The sequence below is a fragment of the Eretmochelys imbricata genome, chromosome 2 (assembly GCF_965152235.1).
Source record: "Eretmochelys imbricata isolate rEreImb1 chromosome 2, rEreImb1.hap1, whole genome shotgun sequence".
In the NCBI taxonomy this organism is placed as follows: Eukaryota; Metazoa; Chordata; order Testudines; family Cheloniidae; genus Eretmochelys; species Eretmochelys imbricata.
Window position 1 is genome coordinate 229544997 of NC_135573.1, and position 27789 is coordinate 229572785.

At 41.0% G+C, this 27789-nt stretch overlaps 1 protein-coding gene across 1 annotated transcript in view; it reads left to right on the top strand.

Moving 5' to 3' along the window:
* The window catches only part of LOC144260724 (macrophage mannose receptor 1-like), a 55315-nt gene extending 31670 nt beyond the window's left edge, over nt 1-23645 (top strand). The window contains exons 19-30 of the mRNA XM_077809436.1: nt 1123-1223; nt 4297-4439; nt 6621-6735; nt 7322-7470; nt 8662-8764; nt 10060-10292; nt 13904-14069; nt 15524-15676; nt 19201-19317; nt 21503-21670; nt 22643-22684; nt 23401-23645. Coding sequence (XP_077665562.1) covers nt 1123-1223; nt 4297-4439; nt 6621-6735; nt 7322-7470; nt 8662-8764; nt 10060-10292; nt 13904-14069; nt 15524-15676; nt 19201-19317; nt 21503-21670; nt 22643-22684; nt 23401-23645 — 1735 coding nt within the window. The remainder of the gene's footprint in view (nt 1-1122; nt 1224-4296; nt 4440-6620; nt 6736-7321; nt 7471-8661; nt 8765-10059; nt 10293-13903; nt 14070-15523; nt 15677-19200; nt 19318-21502; nt 21671-22642; nt 22685-23400) is intronic.
* The last annotated feature ends 4144 nt before the right edge of the window (nt 23646-27789 follow it).

The window sequence follows — 27789 nt, forward strand, 5'->3', positions numbered from 1 at the left end:
CAAAAGAATATTCTCTACTTGAGCTCCAGGACTTTGGCCATATGATTTCCATTAATACGAATGAAAGTCACACATAAAGCTGTTCTTAGGTGTGTGTGTGTGTGTGTGTGTGTGTGTGTGTGTTCTCTGTGAGCTTCCCAGCTCTCCGCAGATAGTTGGCACAGCAAACCTCGATCGAACGGCCCGATAACCACAGACTCAGTTTGTAGTGAAGGCACTTGGTCGGGTTTATTGTCAACGAAGCACAGTCCTAATGCCCTGGTTCAATGGTTACAGGTACACTAACACATATGTGCCCGTTGCAATGGACTAGTTCAGTTAATGGTGGGACTTTCCATTATTCCCAGGCCAGTCAAAGACACTCCCTCTGAGACTTCATTTTATACCCCACTACAAACAAGTTACATATTGCCCCTCTGATATAGTTAGTTACTGCCACCTGACGTGGGTTGTTACCGCCCATTACCTTGTACATGTTGGTTGAATCAAAACATCTCTATTCATCACAGTTCAGAGTAGCAGCCGTGTTAGTCTGTATTCGCAAAAAGAAAAGGAGTACTTGTGGCACCTTAGAGACTAACCAATTTATTTGAGCATAAGCTTTCGTGAGCTACAGCTCACTTCATCGGATGCATTCAGTGGAAAATACCAATTCATCACACTGTCATCCTAACCTTATCTTTAGGAGGGGACAGTATGTTCTTGTTATCTTTGGGGGGGAGTGTTTGTACCATACTTGGTATGGGGTGTACCACCCTTCTGGAATGTGTTTGTGTGAGTGTTCTGTGCCTAGCACTTCTTAGGAATGTGTGTGTTTCTGCAATATCTGCCCTGTTCTTGCTAGATTCTGTGAGCAGACCTGTCTCTTGCTCACAACCTGACTTTGCTTTATATCAGCAAAGCTTTGACCACTACTTTAGCCCAGGCTTCTGGCCTCCTACCAGGCATCTGGCACAAGGGCTTATGTCTCAGGCTCTCTTCCTACTAAAAAAACCCATGTTCACCAAGCTGCTTTTTTGTTGTTTAGCTAGAATTTCTGTAATGTAAAATCAGATGATTAATGTGGCCTTAAAAAATAAAAATGGATCTATCCAGTAACTACTGCTACATTGTTTCTTTTAGCTGGACGGATGGAACCCCAATAAACTATGTAGCGTGGGCTCCAAATGAACCAAACTTTGCAAATAATGATGAAAACTGTGTGGTCATGTATACCCGTACAGGTGAGTATAGTAATATTTCAGTGTCATAACAGCTTTGCACTGGGTAACATAGGAGTGGGTGTGATACACATGTTTCATGTAAAGTCATCTATTATATTAAGTGGGTTGATACTGAGTGAGATTTTCAGCAGTATCTAAATGACTGTGGAGCACAGATCACGCTAAGACAGTTGAGGCACTTTTTTAAAAATTTGTCACCTTTTGTGGGCATGGCACTGGACTGGGACTCAAGAGATGTGGTTCAATTCCTGGCTTTACCAGCAACTTTCTGTGTGACCATGGGCAAATCAGTTAAACTCTCTGCCCCAGTTTCTATCAGAAAACAGAGACAATCACATTTTATTTCTCCTAAACTTTGTCTTATCTATTAAGAGCATAAGTTTTCAAGGACAGGAATAGTCTCTTACCATGTGTTTGTGTAGTCCCTCACAAAATAGGGCCCCGATCTTGGTTGGGACCTGTACACACTACTATAACATAAATAATTTAATAACAATTTATAAATATTTTATAATACAGAAGATGGGGGAGGAGAACTGATACCTAATATATCCAAGTCACTTTGTCTCTCTGCACCTCAGTGCCTCATGTGTAAAATAGAGATGAGAATAATACTACTACTTCCCTGTATTGCTAGGATAAAGACATTAAAAGTTGTGAGGTGCTCAGATATTATGGCGGGGGGGATCATATAAGAATCTTAGGTTGATAGTGATAGAGATAACATAGTAAAACAAATTGCAAAAGTAGTTAACCTATTGTAGTTCTATAGTAGAAAATGATTTATGTGCCTTTGCAGCTAGTGATGGTTTCATATATTAAATCACCTCAAGAAGCATCTTTAACCCGCATATCAAACTTTATAAGCTTTTCTGACATTGATTAGCATTGTTTGCTCCCTTACCCCACTTCCCTCCTTTTTTTTTCTCCATTCCTTTTTGATCTGCACTGTTCTTGAGTACTGGCTAGCTGTACAAAGCAACTCCCTGATAAATAGGTGTTCCCCTACAGCAGTATCGGAGTACAGCCACTGCATATGTTTGGCTATAGAATGAAAGCGGGCTTGTGGGGTAAGCACTAATTGATACTGCTTCAAAAAGGTTCTGAGATCACTATCCCAAGCATAGGACAATAGTGCTGTGGCTCTGTGGAGGCAAACACTTCAGGAGAAAAGCAGTTACAAGAGGTAACTTCTCTTTATTCTGGGAAACAGGAGGATTGTGTATGAAGTAACTCCTGTTTATGAAGATTGCCTTTAATCCAGTTGTATGTCATACATGGAGACCCTTTAACATCTTTCTGTTAGGGCTAGTCAAAAATTTTCCTTGAAAATTGTTTTTCAGTGGAAAATTGGGGTTTCAATTACACAACATTTTTTGCAAAAAGGGTCTCTTTTCATAGAAAATTTGGATTTTTCATCAAAAAGTGAACACTCAAAAAAAAGGGGGGGGCAGGGGGGTTGTCTGAAAATCAAAATATTTTTATTCTGAATGTTACTGAGATGCCACCTGAGAGTTGTAGTTTGGGAGCTTCATGTCCTTATTCTCCTCTATGGGCGGTGCCCCCAGCCAGACTTCATCTCTACTGATCCACCTGGGCCATGCAATTGTCATGATGCACTTTCCCTTCTCATCAAGAGATGTAGTCTGACCAGGAAGCCTGGCCTATAAAGGAGAATGGGTAGGTGTTCAGATGAAATATTATGCATTTAGGGTTTTTTGACAAACACTTGAAATTTTCCATGGAAATTATGAAAACAATCATTCTTTTTCAACAAAATTTTTCTGGGAGCTGTGACATTGGGGACTACCCAGATCAGTAAGTGGCTCTCTCACCACCCTGCCTTGTAAATTAGGGGCCTTAATACCATGCAACTATGGCTCAGGGCCCTGAAACCAGTAGCCAGCCCTCAAGTGTAAACGTCTCACCCTGGCTTCCACCGGCCTTGTTACTCCTGGCAGGGTGTCACCAACAGCCCTACTGGTCCTGAGTCTTCCCAAATCTGTCCTTCCTGAGTTTTTAACTACCAGACACTTGGACTTTTCCCTTTTGGTTCATCACCCCTGAAGGTGTGAAAAACAGCCCTCCCCCCGTTATCAGTTCACTTTCATACACGCACTCCAGACATTTTGTACAACAGAGACTTACTTGGGAGAAACCTAAACAAACATGTATTTAATAGAAAAATCACAGTTTCAAAGATGAATGAGTAAGAGGAAGCAAACACATACAGTTACACAGAAAATACACATAAAGATGCAAACACAGGCACTACACTTTCTAATCAGATAAATTCCCTTTTCTAGTACAAGTTACCTTTTGCCTTTGAAAAGTTTCCCAGCATGCTCCCTGTCAAAAAGTGGATCCAGCATTTCACATACTGCTTCTCACTTAAAGGTTGCTCCTCAGTTTCTGGATGCCTTTCCCTTCAAATCCCTTCCCTTCTTATATAGTTAGCATTTTTTTTTTTAAATTTTCTCTCAGATTATGGTGATTCAGAGTAGGAGAAATTCCTTCCTTTCTTAGTTTTCCAAGACTGGCATTTTCTTTTCAGTTTCAAGCCATTTCAGTGTTTTCCCGTTAACTTTAATGGCCCACCATTTGCCTTTTCCTGGGTTGTACAGTATTAGGTACTTGGAATACTCTCATCTGCCCCTTCCTGTCTGATTGTTTCACTGCCCTGTGGTGAGGTGGAGGTGAAGTTGCACCAAAGTTACAATTACAATTTTCTCTCTCTCTCTCTCTCCCAATATGCATACATTCATAACCATAGCTTGTATACATATCTTATAGTGACAATCAAGTTCAGAATATTACAAGCTTTCATAAAAGACCTTCCTTGATGTATTTTTATAGCACAATAACATTGTATACAACCAGCTGATTCAACTGTTTATTCTTTGAGATTCATATCCCCTGTTCTCCCCCTAAGGTGTCTGGACCCTAAATGTCGCCGGGGGAAAAAGCCAACAAACTGTACTTTCTATACTGTAATTAGCATAAGAAGGGGTAGATTTTCATTCCAGTCTTCATCTCGTCCAGTAATTTACTTTCCATATTTAATATGTTCCAGGTATGTGGAATGATCTGAACTGTGGCGCTCCAAAACGCTTCATCTGTGAAAGGCTCAATAGTACTACTCATTCAACCGTTGCTCCCACATCACCTGCACCTCTAGGGGGATGCCCTCAAAACTGGCTTTTGTTCAATAACAAGGTACAGTAGCAAACATCTTCCATATATTTTATTTGCAAAAGAAACTGAACGAAAAATTAAATTTTTGTCTTTTATTATTGTAGTATGGGTTTAGATTATCCGAAGTTGTATTCTGATTGTCTGATCAGGCCATTCTGGTGACATTATAGCCATATTGAAATCATCTAAGAAATGAGTTTGTGAGGTACTATAGGTTTTAAATGACTTAGGCCCCAATCCTGCAATCGCTTTGCAAATGCTTACTTTTAAAAAGATTGTATAGCTAACCAAATGTGCGCTATTTTGTCTGTAATTTATACTTGCTTTGATACATGTTCAGTGAGCAAAAGTGCCAGCTGTCAGCATGAACAGAGAATGTAAAGCTGCTTCTTAGCTAGAGTGAATTAGAAGGAAAAAAATCCATAAATCTGTACAAAGCTCCCTCTCTTTCCCAAAAGGATGTATTCAATATTGCAGATATAATGGGTGTCAATTGATTTGGAATTGTTCACTGTTGCACAAAAAGCAGATATTGATGCAAGTACTTTTTGTATCTCCACTGTGAGACAAATGCAGTGCAACTTTATATTCACTCCCCCTTGCCTTGTTCTCTAAGATGCTGGTACCAGTAGATCATGCAGGAGACAGTGGAACTGTACAGAGTTCACTGTGGTGAACGATCACCTACAAGGTGTTAGCAGCAGCAGCATGTGAGAACATTGTCTTCTAGTGGTGGTGCAGCTGTATCATCCTAGCAAACTCAAAGTCGCATTTATACCAACTAACAGTTCTTTGAATACAAACGTTTCAGCACTGTAGGAAGAACTTATTCTTACTACTGTTACGAATTATACCTGAGAGGACACACACACAACCGCTGCGAATTATACCTGGTAGGACACGCACACAAATGCTGCGAATTATACCTGATAGGTCACTCACAGTTCGAATCTAGGCTGAAGCACATAAACAAAGTCCACAACTGCAGAGTTCCCAAAAGACACTAAGTTTATTACCCTCGAGCATGGTGCCCCCCTGCTAGCCAGGAGGGGACCCTGAATACAGATTATACAAAGGTTATATACTTTTTAGCAAAGCATGTTGCCCTCGTGCATCGGAAACCTTAGCCAATAAACAAACCCTTTTCTTATCTACCGCCTATCCCTGCTTGGTGCATTCCTCGTGCTAAACTAGTATGTTAATTACACAGCATGGTCCTAAAGCCATGCATCAGTAACTTTTATTATCAGGGATGGGAGGCCTCACATCAAAGGCCAGGAGATAGGGAGTTAGAGACTGACAAAAAACAGATACTGGGAGTCAAGGCAGGCTGGAGACAAGGAGGAAGATTTTCACAGGGATGCAGTATCTAAGAATCAGTCCTCCTGGTGTATGATGTGCTTGCTTTTAGACAATGGTGGGCCACAAACCAAAATGGAGTCACATGTGCTAACTTTTCCTTAACACTACCCAGTATGTTATGGTCTGAAATGCTCAAACGAACAGAGACTGCGCAGAGGGATATTTGACAGGTTACCATTCAATGACTCATTCAAAATGTATCATCCACGTTCCCTGTCAGAAAAATGCACCGGGGGTACAAATAGTTACACTTTTACCATTGGTTGAAAAAGGATGATGGAAGAAATACAAAAAGTGAAAAGAAAAAACAAACTTTTACTTAAAATGTTCAGGTTAGATTCTTCCGTACTGCAGCTGCAAGAATGGGAAATTTTTTCTTTCATAGTGCTTTTACCTCTCTCCTCTCCCCACACTTTGCACTGGAATCTTCCCATTGGCTGAGGAGGGTTATTTATAGCCAGGAGCAAATTCTTTTGTTATTTCACTTCTAATATGTATATTTCCCTCACCATTTTTAACAGGCCAGAGAGTATTTCTTTATCTTTAGTCCTTTAATTGATAAGATAAAAGCTTTTCCTCCTCTTTTATTATATGCTTATGTTGTTATCTTACAGCCATATTCTGTTCTCCTAACCACTAAATTTCTCACTGGATGCTAAAGGAAAGGAGCTTTTATGTTAGTTATGTATATTTTCTTTCTGTAGATTCATATATTTTTAAGACCAGAAGGGTCCATTAGACCATCTAGTCTGACCTCCTGTACAACACACAAAATTGATCTTGTTAATTTCAAATGTTTTTGATGCGAAATGGCATCAAATTAATACTTTTCTCTTTCAGTGTTTCAAAATATTCGGCTCCAGTGAAAAAGAGAGATTGACGTGGCATGCTGCACGAACGGCTTGTGTAAATTTGGAAGGAAACCTGGCTTCCATACTAAGCGAAGAAGTGCAAGGTGCAATGTATAGGCTTTTTGGTATTAGATGAGACATCAGCTTGTCCCCCTAATATACAAGTTAAAGATGCAAAGCTTCAATTTTTACAATAGAGCCTGCTACTTTTGCTTAAAACTAATAATTAATGGACACTTAAGAGAGATGAGAAAAATGTAATTTTGATGATAACATTTGTGTGCATGCATTAGTGGCTTTCCTAAGTCACCTTTTATAAAGTCCCAGCCTTGGAAGAATTAATAGCAGATAGACTAGTGTTGCAAGTGCTGTAATGCTAAAATTTGACAATTGAAGTTTGTCCTATGATTGTTTTTTTAAAATCCAAACCCACGTGAAATCAGACTGTGCACATGCATAAGCACTATTCAAATTGATTAAATGTTGCAGAATCAGGCTTAGGGAAAATGATAGCTAGACACACCCAATTTCTGTTTTAACTGCCATGGAAACCATCTCAACTGTGAAGTTGCTGGTCTAAAGTGATAAATCCATTAAAACAATCTTGTTTATATTTTATAATTATGATTCTAGCTCTGGATATTCTGGTGTCTCCATGCTTCACTTGTAAAAATGTTTATTTTCCTTCAGCCTTCCTCATCACCCACTTCAAGGATGCCTCAACTGATACCTGGATTGGACTGAATGATGTAAATTCTGAGTACACATTCCTGTGGACAGATGGAAGAGGTGTCTACTATACAAACTGGGCCAAAGGTTTCCCACATTATCGCAGTCAGGTAAATGTGGATTGCAAATGATCATTAAACCATCATTCATTTGATAAGGTCAATCAAACCATATATAACTTGCACAGTTTATTTCTTATGTAGGCTTATTTCTGTTAACTTCTTGCTGTTGAGAGCAGAATGGTCATGCTGCAGAGTTTGAGCTCTTTTACTAGCAGAAAGGGATAGCTATGTCAGCTTACAGTAGAACCATTTTTTCGGAGCTTCATTTTCAAATATTTCTTTGCAAAAGCCCAGAAGTATATTTGGTTGGTGCTTTACTAGAAATAAAGTATTTGTAGATAGTAAATGTCACTCTGGGGTTTTATTTAAACTTCAGTTTTAGCTTTTCTCTATGATACAATATGAATCCAAACAATTGGATGGAATTTGCATATTCTGCAAACCTTACTCAAGTGAATAGACCCATTGACTTCACTGGGACTAGTCAGGAAATTCAGGAAATTCACAAGGTTACAAGATGGTCTGACAATAACTGTGTAACTTTGGAGCCTTGTAAAGGATTTTTAGAATGAATAATAAAATTAAGAGGATGGTGTGTATATATAAATATCAGATGCAGATATGCACTCTTGCTTAAGTTATCATGAAATACAATTGTATGAATAAAATCCTCAAACGAAGAGGAATCTGTGCCTCTTGTTTTCATCTTTCCCCCCCATACACTAACCACTAAACATTCCTTTGAAATTTTCCCCAGCATTATGTCAACTTATTTTAGTAATAAAACATAACTGGGTGTGATTCAATAATAAATGAAATGGCTAATGTGGAATAATGGCTGTAGTTCCATTTGTTGTGCTCTTACTTTATTGTCTTGACTAAGTATGTCTCCTTTTAAGAATAAAAACATATACCAGATAAGTGATCTGAGGAGAAGGGGGTGAGTGGTCACAACAGCACCCTGAACAATAGAGAAGTTGGTTTTAAAGGGCTGCCCTATGGGAGAAGACGTGATTTGGAAATGCCATCACAACAACGCAATATCAGTTCTACTGAAATGTGAAGCAATTCAACAGATGATTAGTTAATGTGGACCAGAGTGGATATAAATAGTGACAGACAGATACATAGGTGATTAAACTACGCAAGATATCTGGGTCTGCAGATCCAGAAGGAAGAGGATTGTTTCTTGTTTGCTGTTTATTTATTCTTACTCATTTATGTATCATTTTCCCCCAGGATGATTGTGTTGTTATGATAAAGGACCCCATTGAGGAAGCAGGGAAATGGAAAGATGCAGACTGCCAAACGAACAAAAGCTACATTTGCCAGAGGAACACTGGTGAGCTCATTCTCACCAAGCATCCAAGTTAATTGCATTAAAAACTTGACTGTGATTTTTAGATTGTCTTTATGGTTTAAATGCTGACTTTCCACATGCAGCACATCACCTTTGGCCTCTAAATGAAATGACAGGTTTCAGAGTAGCAGCCGTGTTAGTCTGTATTCGCAAAAAGAAAAGGAGTACTTGTGGCACCTTAGAGACTAACAAATTTATTTGAGCATAAGCTTTCGTGTTGCATCCGGTGAAGTGAGCTGTAGCTCACGAAAGCTTATGCTCAAATAAATTTGTTAGTCTCTAAGGTGCCACAAGTACTCCTTTTCTTTTTACATGAAATGAATTTCACAGCCTTATGTGTTAACATGTTAACAAAACAAACATGTACACTGATCTCTAATACATGTAGTAGCCTGGCCTATAGACGAGCCAGCATATGCCATGCAGCACCCTGCTCTTACATAGATACAAGAATGGGAGAGCACCAAGGGCCAGAGCTGTTTCTCCTGCAGCCTGGTCTGACCTGGGACCCCTCCTCACAATGACGAGCGGCCCAAAGGGAAGCTTTGTAAGAGCCCCCCTGCTACAACCCACCAGAACCATGAGGAGAGCATGAATTGCTTTGGATGGAATGATTAGATAGGGTGATGTGGAACGAGGTTGTTTTGAAAGGGTTGGATTAGGAGGAGAAGGAATTTTTTAAAGTGTTTAGTGCTCAGAGACAGTAGGGGTGGCTGCTTGGAGTCTGTTGACTGACGTTCTGTGTGAGAGAGGATGGTGGTTTGTGGACTAATTTGGAGGGCAGGGTGAAGGAGGTGTGGGGGAGGCTGAGGGATAGTGTTTGGGCCCCAGATTTTGAAGCCTTGCCTGGATTATATCCCCCCTTCCCATCCCCTCTCTGCCCATTTGTTGTTGGTGGGATGTATTGGCTCTGCTGATCTCCCAAGGGGATGGTTAGTCGGTGGGAAGATTGTGTTTCCACTTAATAAATACAGCTGCATTAAAACTAATCACAATCCAGTGCACAGGGAGCCAAATCAGTATAAATCCATGGGAGAGTCTGGCTCAGTAGTGGCCAGCCAGAGCAACAAGGACCATGGCTTTTTATAAAAGAACTCCCAGTCATGTTTTTTGTCACTGAAGTCATGGCTGGGACGTGCATCCAGTCTTAATTTCTGTTAGTGCTATCACTCTTAAGTGTTTGAATACTGCAGACATTTGTTGTTCAGTGGAACAGTAAGTCCATGTACTACAAAATGACCTTTCCGTGTGTGTGTGTTTGTTTTGTTTTACTACAGACCCTAAATTATATAATCCCCAAACAACAGTTCCAGTCTCAGGCTTTACCCTTTATGGTAACAGTGGCTATTCACTCATCAGTTCCAGAATGAACTGGGAAGAAGCACAAAAAAACTGCAAGGCTGAATACTCAGAACTTGCCAGTATTTTAGATCCGTACAGCCAGTCATTCCTGTGGCTACAAGTGTTAAAGATCGGGCAGCCTGTATGGATAGGTCTTAACAGCAATGTGGTAAGAACATCAAATAAGTGTGAATATGATGCTGATGCTCTTTCAAATCAGACCTCCCACATTCCTTACTCAAGTGTTGTCTGCAGTTATTACCAAGGGCTCTGTTTGATGTGCCTGCTTTTGTCTCATAGTTGAGCAGTGATTGTGAAAGAACTCCCACTGTTCCTGTTAGCATGCTTCAAAAGCAGTTTAAGCTATAGCTAGTGAATGGTGGGAGCCATGGAAATGGGCATGGGGGAGACAGAGACAAGGGTGTGTGAAGAGGAGACAAACTGTGGGTGGAATTATATACCTGTGGAAACACAGTAATGTGACAGGTTTCAGAGTAGTAGCCGTGTTAGTCTGTATTCACAAAAAGAAAAGGAGTATTTGTGGCACCTTAGAGACTAACAAATTTATTTGAGCATAAGCTTTTGTGAGCTACAGCTCACTTCATCGGATGCAGTGGAAAACCACTGAATGCATCTGATGAAGTGAGCTGTAGCTCACGAAAGCTTATGCTCAAATAAATTTGTTAGTCTCTAAGGTGCCACAAGTCCTCCTTTTCTTTTTACAGTAATGTGAGGAGACGAGTAGGAGAGTGGAAGCCATAAAAATGGTGGGGGAGGGAGAGAAGCCATGAAAGAACATGGGGATAGGTGCAGAGGGGGAATCCTGGGAATGGGAGAAGGGACAAACAAACAGCAGGTGAAAGGGGGTGTTTTCCTTTTGAAAAAAATTATTTAGCAAAATGGTTGAAGATCCCAAAAGCCTCAAGGCCTGATTCACTGAAGCTGGTGCCTGATTGATACTGCGGAAGGGCAGGCAGTGTTACTGTTGCTTGCCTTCCTTTGGAATTTCCACTGAATTGGAGCAATTTTAAAATCCAGGGAGAATGACAAGGGGATGCGTTAAATCAGCTTATCCCCTAGCTGTCCGGGCATCACACCATTCCCAGTCCATGCCACCCACTTTGCAGGTCACTGGATCCCCCAACTATTGGCAGAATGTGGGTTACAAGTGGCGTGGGCCACTTCAGGCATCCTCCTTAGCAGACTTCTCTCCACCAGGTGCCTGCAGAAGTGTGGGCCTCGCGCTTTGGAACTCTTTGGGCTGAATTTACTGCAGAGGCTCTGTCACTGCCATTGTCTGTTCCAGTGGCCAGGGCTATAGTGCTACCACATCTGTTTACTTACATTCTTAATTAGCGCTCACACCTGTTCTGTTGGGAAGCTTTAGTCCCTCTGTACTTGGAAGCAGGGGTTTAAATCTGACAGGGGCTGGGACCAAGGCTCTGCTACTTGCCCTCCCCATGACAATCTGCCCAAATTTGGCTGAGTTATTAGCCTCTGAACATCTCAGTTCACGCACGCTCAGCAGAGACTTGTTAGAGTTTGGCAGCTAAGTTATACAAAGATTCCATCTGCTGTGGGCATGATCCGTTCCCTCACTGCGACCATCCCTTCTCCACAGAGCAATTGCATGCGCTCCAGCCCTAGGCTGCAGGGCCGGAGCAAAGACTCTCCCTGCAATGCTTTGCCTGCCAATCAGGGGCCACCGAGGTACCAGGCACAGGAACCATGAGCAGGGAGTTGGCCTTTCTTGTGGTCTCCTTGCTTGGCAGTGAGCAGGAGGGGTAGGAGGAAGCATGGCTGAAATGCACAGGGCTGAGCAGTTGAGCCTGGGGGGAGGGGGACAAAGATACCGGGGTGGGGAGCGGGTGTCGGACTGGGACAAAGAGTTGGAAAGGGTGGGCAATGGAGCTGGGGAAACATGAGGGACTGGAACTGTGTCAAGAAGCTGTGGCAGGGGTAGCAAGGCTGGGTCAAGAAGCTGTGGCAGGGGACAAGGAGCCAAGGGAGGCTGGGGGTGGGGGAGATTGAGATAAGGGTGCTGGGGTTGAAGAAAAAAAAACTAGGATGAGGAGTTCAGGAAGGTGGAGAACTGGAACAAGAGGCCTGGGGAGGGGGGCCAAGAGCAGGCTGGAGAGGCCCAGGGCAGAAGGGGTCAGGTTTGGGGAGGTCAGAGGCAGAAAGTCTATGACCACTACCCAAGAGTCTTGAGCCTCAGCATTCCACTGTCGTCAGCAAATTGTGGCAAAATGGGCTGACAAATGTGTGCCTCTTCTCCCTGCAATTGCTGGCCTACACAGAGGATAACAACCTACTACTACTGTAAGTCACTCGTTAGCTCAGGTAGTGGAGGTCTGTGCTGTGGAGCCAAAGGTTCTAGCCCTACTTATAAGACCAGTGGGAGTCAATATGGTTCCACATGGTGGAATTTGTGTTTTTTCAGTTTGCTTTAAACAAACAAAAAACTAGGAAAGTACATTTAAAAAACGATGAATGTTAAGAATATTCTGTATGCAACCTTAATTTGGACTCTTTGCACCTATGTGCTATCCTATAGTCTTTAATCATATGATCACATGCTATTTTTTTCCCACAGTATCCCTGCTTAATTCAGTGCACAGCCTGGAAAGTGCTCATTGAATGACTTGGGGCTGTGCAGTGTTTGTGGCTGTTGTCTGTAGGACCACTGAGACATATGTTGCACACGTTGGAAGGTGTATGATTGCAAGGATGGTCTCATGGTTTAGGTAATAGAATACTCCCTTGAAGAAATGGATTCTGTCTCTGCCCCAGAGTTCCTGAGTAATGCTGGGCGAGTCACTAAATTAACATTTTCACAGGTGGTCAGTAAGGCCATATCTACACGGGGATACTCAGAGGTTAAGGCAAATCAACTAAAGGTGTGAAATCAATGTGCGCAAGTTAAAGTGCATTAAACCCCCCTGTAGATGCTCTCACTTAGGAGTAAAGTGACCTTAGCTCACTGTAACTTAATCCTCCTTTGAGCAGCCAAGTGGGAGTTTAATGTGCTTTAACTTATGCACATTAACTTCACACCTTTGGCTGATTTGCCTTAACTTTCCTGAGTATCCCAGTGTAGACATGGTTTTATTGTATGTGCCTGTTTTCTGGGTGCCCAACTTGGGATATTTGGGGCCTATTTTGCAGAAGTCCTGAGCACTCACAACTACAACTGAAGTCAATGGGATCTGTGGTAGGAACATATAAAGCGCTTTATAATGCTAAGTTACCTGAAAAATCAGGTCATATGCATCTGTCATGGACCACTCAAAATTAGGGCACACTTTTGACATTAACATCTTTGTGCACAGTTCCTGATCTGTCAAATGGGAATAATAATATCACTTCACCTCATTAATGTTTGTGAAGCACTCAGATACTATAGTGATGAGCACCATAAAAAAGCTCATTAGGAAATGAATAATTCTGTTTTCAAAGCAGAATTTGAGTACTGTGCCATAAATAAGGCCTGGGGACATATACTGAACAATGAGGATGAAATCTAATATTGAATAATTGCCCATTCAGTGAGCACCATCCATTCTGTGCTCTGAAAGAAGCAGGCATCCTGTGGAAAGAAATAGTGTGTGATCATGTAATTAAAGATCATGTCATAAGGCATAAACACAAGGGGGCTGAATTAAGGTTTTATAGACAAACTTATTTCTGACATTCCAGTGCATGAGTTTGTGACCTTAATAGTCTTTTTTTAAGGCAGTTTTTGGATGCAATATTATCTTAATTGTCTTTTGTTTTTAGACTAGTGGCCTTTACAAATGGACTGATAACTGGAGAATCAAGTACTCTAAGTGGGCCAGTGAGGAGCCAAAACGGAGCTTGGCCTGTGTTTACTTAGATGTTGATGGGACCTGGAAGACAGGGTCTTGTGATGAAAATTACTTCTCTGTCTGTAAAAGGTCTGATGGTAAGCAACTGAATTTAGCAATTTTAATTAGTGAGCTTCAAGTTTAAATGCATTCAAGTCTTGATTATGACTACAGTAGAACCTCAGAGTTATGAACACCAGAGTTACGAATTGACCAGTCAACCACACACCTTATTTGGAACTGGATGTACACAATCAGGTAGCAGCGGAGACCCCCCACCCACCCCACCCCCCCAAAAAAAGGCAAATACAGCAAAGTACTGCGTTAAAGGTAAACTGCTAAAAAAATTGAGGGAAAGTTTTTAAAAAAAGATTTGACAAGGTAAGGAAACTGTTTCTGTGCTTGTTTCATTTAAATTAACATAAAGGCAACATTCTTCTTCTGTGTAGTAAAGTTTCAAAGCTGTATTAAGTCCATGTTCAGCTGTAAACTTTTGAAAGAACAACCGTAACGTTTTGTTCAGAGTTATGAACATTTCAGAGTTACGAACAACCTCCATTCCTGAGGCGTTCGTAACTCTGAGGTTCTATTGTATATATAAATGATGAATGTGACCGTTGACGTGTACTCTGCTCCAATATTGGTTTCTATAAAGGAAATAGTCTTTGATACAGTTTCTTGGCGCTTGACAGACGCTAACTAGTGAATTCTAAAGATTTTTCAAAGTTTATTCTACAAACTAATTGGGGCATTATGCCACTTTGTTTTTAGCCTGTAAGCTGTGGACCCACTGTTGCATCCCTTACATATCCAAATACTCTGACATGAATGAGAGTTTTGGATGCTCAAGAATTTCAGAATTAGGCCTTTTCTACTCATCTACAAATCTGTCAATCCAACAGGAAGTATCAATGGAGATTTATTGGAAAGTCTAGTATCAGCTGCCCTGGCTTTTCGGTCCCCCCCCCAGAATAAGGGTCTATTCGCCTGTGGCTCCCAGCTGGGAGAGGGCTCCATTCTCATCCTGGCTTCCAGCCAGGAGTGGGGTCCAGCCAGCCAGCTCTCCAGAGGAGTGGGGTGCAGCTGGGCTCTAGCTATCTGGCTTTCTTGTCAATTTCATGGCTTCAACAGCCGATGTAAGTAACACAGTGTCTACACAGATGCTGTGTCACCCTAACTACACTGACATAAGCCCTACACCTCTTGGGGAGTTGGAGTTATTATGTCGGTGTAGTAGGGCACTTACATCAGTGGGACAAGGCTGTAGTATTGTAGACACTGACATACTTAGGCCAACATGAGCTGCCTTGTGTAGACCTAACTGTGTTGTATAGACCAGGCCTCAGCTAAAGTCAATGCAGTTACCCCAATGTAAAACCTCCATAGCAGAGTAGAGAATCTGGCCCAGATCATGAACCATGAATATCTGAGGTTCTTTTTCATGCTCTCATGGTCAAATTAGTAGTGGCTGCTTATGGTACAGTATATATGTGTTTTCAGTAACATATCTGAGAAGCCTTTATTGCTTTCATACAGCATGGTTTCTTATCAGTTGTAGCCCCTACTGAACCTCCACAACTCCCTGGAAAATGTCCTGCATCTGACATACGCAGATCTTGGATTCCCTTCCATGGTCACTGTTACTACATTGAGGCCTCCGAGATGGAAAGCTGGCCCCAGGCTTCCATGGAATGTGTTCGCTTAGGTGAGTGTCATCTTTAATTAGGACCTAACAGTTTCCTGTAGGCTCATTGCTTATTTTTAAGTGAAAAACTGGGGCACTGTAGGGAAGTGGGTGAGAAGGAAAGAGGTTGGTGGGGAAAGTGGAATTAAAGGAAGCCCTTTCCCCCCTTTCAGAATGAAAAACTGGAAAACTTTACAGTAAAGGTCAGGGTGAAACAAAACAATATTTATCCCTCTGACCCCAACCTTACTCCTCGTACTATCTACCTTTTAGCTTTCCTCAGTTGAAGAGCAGAGCCACCTTGTTAATTGGTTAATCATTCAGTCCTTAATAATTATCTCCCTAATTTGCTCCATGTGGGGATGCTTCCCAAATACTCGGAGTGGTGAGTCAGCCTAAGGCTACTCTCACTTGTCACAAGGCCACTGGTCTGAACCTGGCAAAGGTTGAGAGTGAATGAAATTAGTTGAAAGAAAAGGAGGACTTGTGGCACCTTAGAGACTAACAAATTTATTTGAGCATAAGCTTTCATGAGCTACAGCTCACTTCATCGGGTACATGCAGTGGAAAATACAGTGGGGAGATTTTATATACACAGAGAACATGAAACAATGGGCGTTACACACTTTACACACGTTACACACATACACACTTTAAGGAGAGTGATCAGGTAAGGTGAGCTATTACCAGCAGGAGAGAAAAAAAACCTTTTGTAGTGATAATCAAAGTGGGCCATTTCTAGCAGTTGACGAGAATGTGTGAGGAACAGTGTCGGGGGGGGGGTATTAAACATGGGGAAATAGTTTTACTTTGTGTAATGACACATCCACTTCCATCTCTCCTGCTGGTAATAGCTCACGTTACCTGATCACTCTCGTTACATTGTTTCATGTTCTCTGTGTATATAAAATCTCCCCACTGTATTTTCCACTGCATGCATCCGATGAAGTGAGCTGTAGCTCACAAAAGCTTATGCTCAAATAAATTTGTTAGTCTCTAAGGTGCCACAAGTACTCCTTTTCTTTTTGGGGATACAGACTAACACAACTGCTACTCTGAAACCTGAAATTAGTTGCTGTGTGATTACTGTTTGGCGGTGAGACATGGTGCACTGGCCATTCGGGGTTTGAGGAGGGAACACATATGGGCTAACAGCATCCTGGTCCCTGGAAATAAAAGCCACTACCCTGAACCTGTATCAGGAGGAACCAGGATCAACAAGGATTAAGAGATTTTGTTTACTTATCAGGTGGCATTTGGTATCCTGTCAATTAACTTAGCAGTAGGAGTTTAATCCGCTGACTTTCCAAAGGAAGGAAGCTGGGAGTTCAAGATGCAGGTCTGCAAGGGCTCTTGCTCCAGTACCTGGGAAAAGGAAGTCATGTTTTGGACCCTCTTGGTTTCCTTTTACTTGTTTCAATTTAATGACTGTAAAAGGAGTTCCTGGTCTGTGCCAAAATGAGAGAGGTTCTTGATATTTTATTCTGTTAAAGCCCTAATGAACAGAGCACTTCAAGAAGGGGAGACTTTGTTGTTAGCCACAACCCAGGATTTTATGTGGACTCTGTAAAATGAGTTGGTGGTCTCAGTTTAATACTTCTTAAACAGATGTTGGCACCCTAGTGTGGCAAATCCACCATAAAAGGAAAAGAACCTAGTGCTGATCTCTTGTAATAATTGGGCCTACAAATTTACCCTAATTGTGAGCTCAACTGTAAGAAGTGAGTAAAAGTTTATAAAATATCTCAACAACCTATGACAATAAATGCGAATGGGAAAGGGTACAAGAGGGAGACAGACTAAATTAGTCCAAACAAAAAGGCTTACTGGTACAATTCTAGGACTGTGTTGAGATGATGCCTGGTAAATAAGAGACATGTGGGACTGAAAATCAATTAACCAAAACTAGCATGTTGGTTATTAGGCCTAATTGGTGGATAAAATAATAAGGGGATGGGCTATTCCACCCAGTGCTCCCTTTTGTGGTCCTCAAAAAGAAACTTTTCTGGGAAAAGCTGGCTACCACTATGCTGGCTGTCTGAAAGATTAGAGAAGGGGAAGGAGCAAACTTTACCATCATGTCTGCCACCCACATCGTCTCCTGGGATCCTGGGAGTTACCAGGCCTCCACTGTAGTTTTGACACCCTGAGGGAGACCTTCATAAGACCAGGTCAGACAGAGGGACCCACATGACACTGTGTCACTTCTACCAGCTTTAGCGACATCCCAGCCACGACCTGAGATGTGACACTGTGTCTCCACCCCGCATGTGTCCTTTTCCTTCCCCACCTTATTTCTTTTTCTCTCTCTCTCCATTTTCCTTCTGCTTAATAAGGATCTGGCTTAGCCAGCAAAGACTGCATATTTTGCAACATGCAAATGCAAATGCAATGCTCTGGGCAGCCCAATAGTGGTACAAGTTTGCCAGGTCTCAAAGTGGCTGATAAGACCATGTGTTATGCCTGTGTTTTTCCAGTAGTGAAGTTGCAAGTGAGAGTCAACATCAGATACATAAACAGTATTTTCTGTTTTAGCTGTTCTTTCCTTCACCCTTTTGTTTTGTCTTCTAGGAAACAGAATTAGACTTTAAGAAGAGCCCCGCCCATTTCAAATAACTTTTTCTCTTTTCCCCAAAAAGAAGTTATTACCATTTTTAATACCATCCAAGAGACTGTCAGATGATGGGGGAGGGCAGTTCTTTTTAAAAACTCTCTCCACCTAGAGGGAAGGGTAACATGCGATATGGTTAAAATGGAAGACTTACTTAATACTTTACATTTCGCATGCTTTAACCTTTCCCCTTCTTGTTTTCTGTATCTTTAATAAAAGGTTAAAATATTTTAATGATGTGTTTGCCAAGGTACTGAGGAGTCTGAGGACTCTATATACTAGACCTTGTTTAGCTCTGTTTAATGTTGGACAGTGCAAGATCACGTTAATACCTTTGATTCTTAGGCCCCGCTTATTCCATCTACATTAATACAACAGGATATCAGTATTGAGGAAACGGGGACTATGATGGTAATAAGATCATCCCCTTAATTGGCGTATGATGATATTTCTTATTTCCCAAAACAGCTTCTCTCTTCTTTCTTGTTTTTTTTTTTTTTTTTTTTTATCCCCAGTGCAAGAGGGAATATATATATATATAAAAAAAAATAGCTGCATTTTTCTAATTGTGTTGTCTCCGGCACATTAAACAACAGGGAAGGATTGGGGTTAATTGCAAAAATGGAGCATACAAATACAGCATATTTGGCAAATGTGCTAAAACTAATATAAGATATGTATTGCCTGGAGATAACCAGCATAGCAGCTCAAAGAAAAGGATGTTTTCCTCTAAAGAGCAAACTGCAAGGGCTGTTACTGATCTGTTTCTGGAGCTCTGATGGACTTCAGTGACAAAAATTAATTACAGTCTATCGCTATTTTAAATGTATCAAAAGGGTTAAGAATATGTCATCATGATTGTTTCAAGGGGCAGATCATTTTCTATGGTGAAACATGCTTAAATTATGCTTCTTTATTAATTTATGTTTTGCAGGAGCCTCTTTGGTTTCCATAGAAAATAGGGTTGAAATGAATTTTCTCTTGCACCACTTGGATGTATTTGCAAGTGACTCAAGACCGTTTTGGATAGGAATGTACAAGAATGTGGATGGTAATTATTTAACTTTCAATAGTTATTTACAAATAAGTACTCAAACAGAAGATGGAAATCTGATGTCAAATGTTTAATATTTTTCAGTTATAGTACACAAAAAGGAGAAATGATTCAAAAAGGTGACTGCACGTTTTACATCCCCGTCTCTCTCTTGGAAATAGAAAATATTACATGCCTACAGTATTTCATCCAATTTATTTCATTTCACACTTTTCTTTCATTCCCTTGACATTTAACCAAACTTCACAGCACCTCAGTTTTTGAAGAAATCTTATAGTGTTAAGTATTTATTCAGCAAGAGGAAGATCTGAAAAGTCTGCTAAAGTCTTTTAAAGAAATATATTTCTGTATTTATTGGTTAGCATTGTAATGCTGTTTTGTGCCTATGAAGCCACAGCCTGTTATGGGGCGGGGATACGAGGAGGGTTTCTGTAGCAGCCACTGCTCTTGCTGGTATTTTGTTTGAGCTAGATGCAATATCTTCAGAAGCCTCGGAGAGCATATATAACAGCAGCCTTTGGTATACCATTAATTCCGCTGCAGTGTGAAGTGAGTATTCTGCTCCTTGCTGGCTGGTTGATCCTGGGTGGTGCAGAAAATAGACAGGAACAGGCCTCCTTACCGACGTACACCTTTTGGACCCCCCATTGGATGGTTTCGGCACAGTTGCTGGTACTAGACTTTCCGAGGCACTGGAACTACAGCTCCCAGGAGGCACTGCAACAGCATTTCTGAATCGAACTGTTCAGTTTTCAGTCACAAGTTTTGGCAAAAAGATGAGTTTTCAGTGAAATTATTTTGGTTTTTAATTTGCTGAAAACTTGAAAATTTCCATTAATGAAAACAAATGGATTTTCATTTTCCATCTAGCTCCAAGTCTGGGCACTGGGATTCCCTTCATCCTTGAGACACAGGAAGTAGCACCTAGTCCTGCTGGCCGGGCCTGAGTAAGGGAAGAGCAGAGATCAATAGGTGTATTTTTTAAGTCGTCCTGATACAATCAGGCAGAATAAACGATCCGAGCCAGACCTTGTAAGGGAGCTGATTTCTAGTCTTGGCTCTAATGCAGGGGCTGCTTGAGATCCTTGCATCTGAATGACCACAGAGAATACATTGTGGTGCTCCACCCACTATGCTGGCTCCCAGTGCAAATTCTGGTGCGAGTTCAAAGTCCTGGTCTTCGGGCCTGGTTACACTTTCAGATGCAGAGCGCTTTTGAGTTAAACCAGCCTTCGGAGAGCGCAGTAGGGAAAGTGCTGCAGTCTGTCCACACTGACAGCTACAAGCGCACTGGCTTGGCCACATTAGCAATTCTTGCAATAGCCACAGTGCTTTTCAGATGGGGGTGGGGTGGGGTGGAGTGTGTGGTGTGTATGTGGGGGGAGAGAGAGAGTGGGTTTTGGGGGAGCTGAGAGCATGTCAGCATTCTGTCTTGTAAGTTCAGACACCAGCAGACTCCCCCCACCCCTGCCCCTCTCACACACAGAACTCCACATGAGTGGCTTGCTTCGTCTCGGAGCAGATAAGCAGCCGGCTGTTAGAAATGGAGTTTTCAAAGGGCATATCCGCATTCCTGCAGCGAGTTCAAAACAATGAGAAGAGTGGCCACTTGACTTAAGGGGATTATGGGATGTTTCCAGAGGCTGATCAGAATGCAGTAATGCAACACCTTGTTCACACTCACGCCCGGGTGTTTCAGCCAAGGTGCAGCAAGCGTTAATATTCTCGCCAAGGTGGAGTACCAGGAGCGCTCTAGCCGTGGAGTCAGAGCGCTCTACATGCCTTGCCAGTGTGGACGGGTAGTGAACTAGGGTGCCTGGGGCTGCTTTAATGCGCCCTAACTCGCAAGTGTAGACAAGCCCTTAGTCTTCAAGGCTCAGTGGGCCTGGCCATTCCATTCCCAGTTCACTGAGGCAGCTGCGCTCCTCTAGGACAATGCAGCTAGCAGTGTCCAGGTGAAACCTTACAGACATAAGGCATTCTCAGTTGTGTCTGCCTGGAAGGAGAGAGAAAACGGAGTCCTATAAAATGTTAATGTATTGATTTAATAAATTAATGAATTCACTGCTCAGATACAACAGTGACAGGTGCCATAGAAATCATATGATATTGTTTTAATCTCTAGAAATGAGTGATCCTTAACCTGCCATTTGTTGTTCTGTATTTTTCATTTTAACTTTAGGAGAATGGACATGGGGAGACAACAGTGCAGTAGAGTTTGTAAACTGGAAAGAAAGAGAACCTACGGATGGTTATCATGAACATTGTGTTGACATGGATGCCTCAGATGGGGGCTGGAGAAGCTATTTCTGCTCTGCTGACAAAAGATTTATTTGTAAAATACCAAAGAGTAAGTGATATACTCAGTACAATGGGTTATTAACAATGACTAATATTTATGCTATAAAATCCTTTGCATTGCATATTCTGTACTTGCCTATGTTTGTGGTAGATATTCTGATCCTACTCCCATCGAAATCCCATTGAAACTCCCATTTAAGGGCAATTGCTGAAAGAGATGGAGTGGAACTCAGGAGTCCCGGGCTCCTATCACCCTTATCCTTAGTGCCTTAGAAGAGCAGGCACTAATCAAACCAGGCTCTGTTGGTAGGGAGGTGGAGAGGGTACAACCAGAAGGGTTTAGGAAGGAGGAGAAGCCAAAACAGAGGAGTTGCAGGTGGGATGTGAGGGGAAGAACTTGAGCGGAAGTTAACCGGGGGTGAGAGGACCCAGAATGACAGAGCTACTGCTGAAAGGGAGGAAGGAGATACTGCTGAGAAGCAGCAGTGGAAGGATACTAAGATGTATGTAACTGTGAGGAAAGTAGATGGGAGAATGTGCCTAGGACTCAATGGAAGGAAGAGGGGAATTGTGACCCAGTCTGTTTTTCTGTTGCCCCCTTGAGCTTGGCGTCCTAGACTTAAAAATGCAAATATGAATTTTCAGTTTTCCCCATACTTCAGTGTGAAAAATCTTCAGCTTCTCAAAATGTCATGAAGGCTTGACATTCTGAAGGTGTGAAATCATCCCAAATCAACTGGTAACATTTTTTTCATGCAAAAAAAAAAACAAATATAATTTTTTTTTCCTGGATCTAATTTTTAACTGGAATGTTTTGCTTGATTTGGGTAGATGATTCATTTAGATTAAATTAAAGGTGTTGTCAGATATTTTTCATCTCCATTATTTTACTTTATTTTAAAATGCAGAGTGCCCAACATAGTAATTCTTCAAACAGGATTTATTTACTCTGTGTGACTGTACAATCTGGTGTAAAATGGAGACTTAAAGACTATGAATATCTTTTTTTTTAATTTGAAAGTTACTGAAGTTGAACCAACTGAGAAGCCATCAGACAATAAAGGTAGGACTGATTTCTTATAAGCAAATTAAAGAGAGACCCAAATCAGGTTATAAATTTAAGAACATAAGAACGGCCATATTGGGTCAGACCAAAGGTCAAGTATCCTAGCCCAGTATCCTGTCTTCCGACAGTGGCCAGTGCCAGGTGCCCCAGAGGGAATGAACAGAACAGGTCATCCATTCCCTGTCGCTCATTCCCAGCTTCTGGCAAACAGAAGCTAGAGATACCATCCCTGCCCATCCTGGCTAATAGCCATTGATGGACCTGTCTTCCATGAATCTATCTAGTTCTTTTTTGAATATTTATTTTATTTTCTGAGAAAATTACTATTTGATACCCAGCTGTGTGGATGTTTATTTGAAATGTATTATTGTGATTATTATATCTCCAACCTGACTAAAAAGCAGCTCTCTCCCTTAAAACTCAATTTCATTTTGAATTAAGGTATTTAATTGTGTTTTGACTGGACCTCTGTATGATATATTTTGTGACTAGCGCGACAGAAGTTATCTGTAAACTGTAATGACGTGCAGCCATAAACCTCTGCCTTCAAAAATAAGGTCATTGGGCCTGATTTTCTGTTGATTCTCCACAGCTTACATTGACTTGGAGTTATAGGTGCTCAGAACTTTCGGAAATCAGACCCATTGTCAGACCCTAATATATATCATCATAATCCTTAGGATCCTGAGTAATTGCTTTGCATTCATTTTCAGTACCGAAAACAGATGAAGCTGTTCCTGCACACCACTTAAGTGGGATGGTAGTTATTCTTGTCCTTCTCATTCTAGTCGGAGCTGGTCTTGCAACCTATTTTTTCTACAAAAAAAGACACAATCAGCTACCAACAGATGTCCGCTTTGACAACACTCTTTATTGCAATAGAGATGCTGTTCCTGCAACTAGTGACACAAAGTATCTTGTGGCCAACATTGAGCAGAATGAACAAGCCATGCTTTGATTCACAAAATAAAAATGATTTTGATAAAAATTAATGCATCTGGACTACCTGAACCCTTAAGACAAAGCTGTTTTGTCCGGTTAAAATTGTAGTGCATTTTGCAGAGACCGCATTTGTGTGTTACATACATTCCTTCCATAGTCTTGCAAGATTCTGGATCTACTTGTAGAAGAATAGTTCTGTGAGAGGCTATTTAATAAATGCAGTCACGTAAAAGAACCAAATATGACTTCAAGCCATGTGAAAAACATTCAAAACTATTCCACTGTCTCTACATGTCGCCTGTATCCTTATCAAGCATGAAAAGAGCCAAGCTCATCATGCTGATTGTGAGAATAATCATTACAGACTCTTCAAAGCACTCAGAAAAGCAACTGTCTAGTTCTATTGGAATCCTGCACATCTCACTCCAGAGTTCCAGCACTCCGTGCTGGTGTCATTGTATTTCACTTCAGCATATAAAAAGAGACTTTTTTTGTTGTATAACTTCAGTTCAGATGACCTCACAACAGCTACTCAACATGTTCTCTTATAGGGCTTGATCCACTGAAGTCAATGGGATTCTTTCGACTGACTTTCCAGAACACTAGATCAGGCCCATGCTTGCTGTTCTTTCAGTTCTGCATTCTGCTTTTTGTAATATGTAAACAATAAAACGCTTCATAGGTCTTGAGGTCTTAGCTTCAAGAAATGTCATATAATCTAATGTTTATTCCTTTTGTGAAATTTCAATCATGTTTGAATTCAAATGTATCCCTCTGGAGATGAATGGCTGAAAGCAAAGTGTACATTGCTTTACCTTTTGCTGTAGTTTTGTAAAATAAGCATTAAAAGATAGTTTGTAAAGGTTTTGCATTTTTATTATGCCTTGTAAATAGGAACATTTTTTATGTAGTTCACATTTTTAAAAAGGATATAGACATTTATCAGGTTGGCTGGCAGACATAGCACCTTATGTTGTGTTTTTTAAAACATGCATTTAGTGCTGTAAGTTTCCACAACACTTTACAGAACATAAGTTGGACATGTTCAGCATATAGGCCTTGATCATGCCAACACTTGCTCACCTGTTTAACTTTACATACGTCCCAATATTGAAGATGCTCCTGACTGGAAGCTAGGCAAATTCAAACTGGAAGTAAGGTGCATATTTTAAACAATGAGTACAAGAGTGTCAATGGGAAAAATTAAAATCTCATTAATGCAGTAACACTTACTAAGAACATGTATTCTGTGATGAAGATTTTCAGAATACAAGGTAAGTGTGGCAGAAAAAAATATTCATATTATGGTATCAGATATACATGTGTAATTGGGAAAGGCAGAATAAGTTGAGGGGTAGAAAGGGCAGATGGGATGGTTCCATGCTGGGCAATCACTGTGGTGAAATTCTGGCTCAGTGTAGAAAAGGTGCAGGAATCCCTTTCTGTAGGTGCTGCATGATAGGGGTTGTATAGCCAGGAAAAAAAGGGTATGATTTATGTAAATGTGGGCTTGATCTAAACCACTGTAAACACTCACTGATTTCATAAATATGGAACCTCAGCTGAGTTAACCACATTCTATATATGAAGTGTCATAAACTGCATCCATAGGATGTGTGTCTTTATCCTTGGTAGAGAAGAAAACACAATGGAGCTACCCTCAGAGATGCTGGTGGCATAGAACAGTGTTTCTCAACCTTTTTGATACTGGGGACTAGCTTGCTGCCTTCCTAAACTGTGTCAGGAAGATCTCAGGGCCCGGTGCCAGTCAACAGACTGGTCATTGAGAAACACTGGCATAGACCACGTGCCAAGGTGGCCATTACTAGAGGGTGATGTGTTGGCTGCAAAGAATGCAATATCAAATGTTCCTCATCCTTTCCAGTGTCTGGCCTGGAATTCCACGGTGAGGATTTGACGAGGCCCATCAGCTCGCTGCAGGTACTCTAGACTTGCTTGAGAAGTCCATGATAGTATTTGCACAGAATCAGCCCCTTCTATGTGCGGATCTCAATGTACTTTTACAAACATTAACTAAGCTTCCCAACACCCCTGTCATAAATACAAAAGGGAAGGGTAAACACCTTTAAATCCTTCCTCGCCAGAGGAAAAACCCTTTCACCTGTAAAGGGTTAAGAAGCTAAGACAACCTCGCTGTCACCTGACCAAAATGACCAATGAGGAGACAAGATACTTTCAAAGCTGGAGGGGGGGAAACCAAGGGTTCCCTCTGTCTATGTGTTGCTTTTGCCAGGACCAGAGCAGGAATGCAGGTTTGAACTCCTGTAAAAAGTCAGTAAGCAATCTAGTTAGATATGCATTGGATTCTGTTTTCGTTAAATAGCTGATAAAAATAAGTTGTGCTGAATGGAACGTATATTCCTGTTTTTGTGTCTTTTTGTAACTTAGGGTTTAGCCTAGAGGGATTCTCTATGTTTTGAATCTGATTACCCTGTAAGGTATTTACCATCCTGATTTTACAGAGGTGATTCTTTTACTTTTTCTTCAATTAAAATTCTTCTTTTAAGAACCTGATTGCTTTTTCCTTGTTCTTAAGATCCAAGGGTTTGGGTCTGTGTTCAACTATGCAAATTGGTGAGGATTTTTATCAAGCCTTCCCCAGGAAAGGGGGTGTAGGACTTGGGGGAAAGACGTTTCCAAGCAGGCTCTTTCCCTGTTATATATTTGTTAGACGCTTGGTGGTGGCAGCAATAAAGTCCAGGGACAAAAGGTAAAATAGTTTGTACCTTGGGGGAGTTTTAACCTAAGCTGGTAAAAATAAACTAAGGGGGGTTTTCATGCACGTCCCCACATCTGTACCCTAGAGTTCAGAGTGGGGAAGGAACCTTGACAACCCCTTTGAAGCAAGTATCATTACAAGTGGCTAAAATATAGCCTGTAGTTTGCAGAATGTCGTATATAAGGGACAGAGCTAGGAACTGAGAGAATGAGCCCTAGCTTTGCTGTGTCCTAATATGCTGCTTTGTGCTGGTGGAGATGTACAAAGCTTTTCTACTTGCTGGGGATTCCAGTAGAATTTGGTCTGAGACCACACATTCATTTTGCAACTGTCCGTAAAACACATCTTTCTATATTCAGTTTGTTTCTACATTTTTTTTATAATTTTCTGTCTTTCATCCTCCAGATCTTCACAGAGTCCAGAGAAAGGAACGGGAAGTTTAAATCCTGCCAATTTATAGCCTTCCTCTTTTTAAGTCTCAGCTTTTGCAGAAGCTGGCACTTATTTTTGTTAATCATACAAAGAACCACCTAATATTTTTATTAGGGCTGCCCAGCGATTTAAAAAATTCATCATGGATAATTGCACTGTTAAACAATAATAGAATACCATTTATTTAAATACTTTTGGAAGTTTTCTACATTTTCAAATATATTGATTTCAATTACAACACAGAATACAAAGTGTACAGTGCTCGCTTTATATTTATTTTTGAATACAAGTATTTGCACTGTAAAAAACAAAAGAAATAGTATATTTCAATTCACTTAATACAAGTACTGTCGTGCAATATCTTTATCATGTAAGTTGAACTTACAAATGTTGAATTATGTACCAAAAACCCCAAATGCATTTAAAAATAAAACAATGTAAAACTTTAGAGCCTACAAGTCCACTCAGTCCTACTTCAGTCAATCGCTCAGACAAACAAGTTTGGTTACTTTTGCAGGAGATAATGCTGCCCGCTTCTTGTTTACAATGTCACTTCAAAGTGAGAACAGGCGTTCACATGGCACTTTTACAACCAACATCACAAGAAGTTATGTGCCAGATGCGCTAAAGATTCATATGTTCCTTCATGCTTCAAACACCATTCCAGAAGATATGCATCGAGGCTGATGACGGGTTCAGCTCGATAACAATCCAAAGCAGAGCGGACTGATGCATGTTGATTTTCATCATCTGAGTCAGATGCCACCAGCAGAAGATTGATTTTTTTTATTTTTATTTTTTTGGTGGTCTGGGTTCTGTAGTTTCTGCATCGGAGTGTTGCTCTTTTAAGACTTCTGAAAGCATGCTCCACACCTTGTCTCTCTCAGATTTTGGAAGGCACTTCAGATTCTTAAACTTTGGGTCGAGGGCCGTACCTATCTTTAGAAATTTCACATTGGTATCTTCTTGCATTTTGTCAAATTTGAAG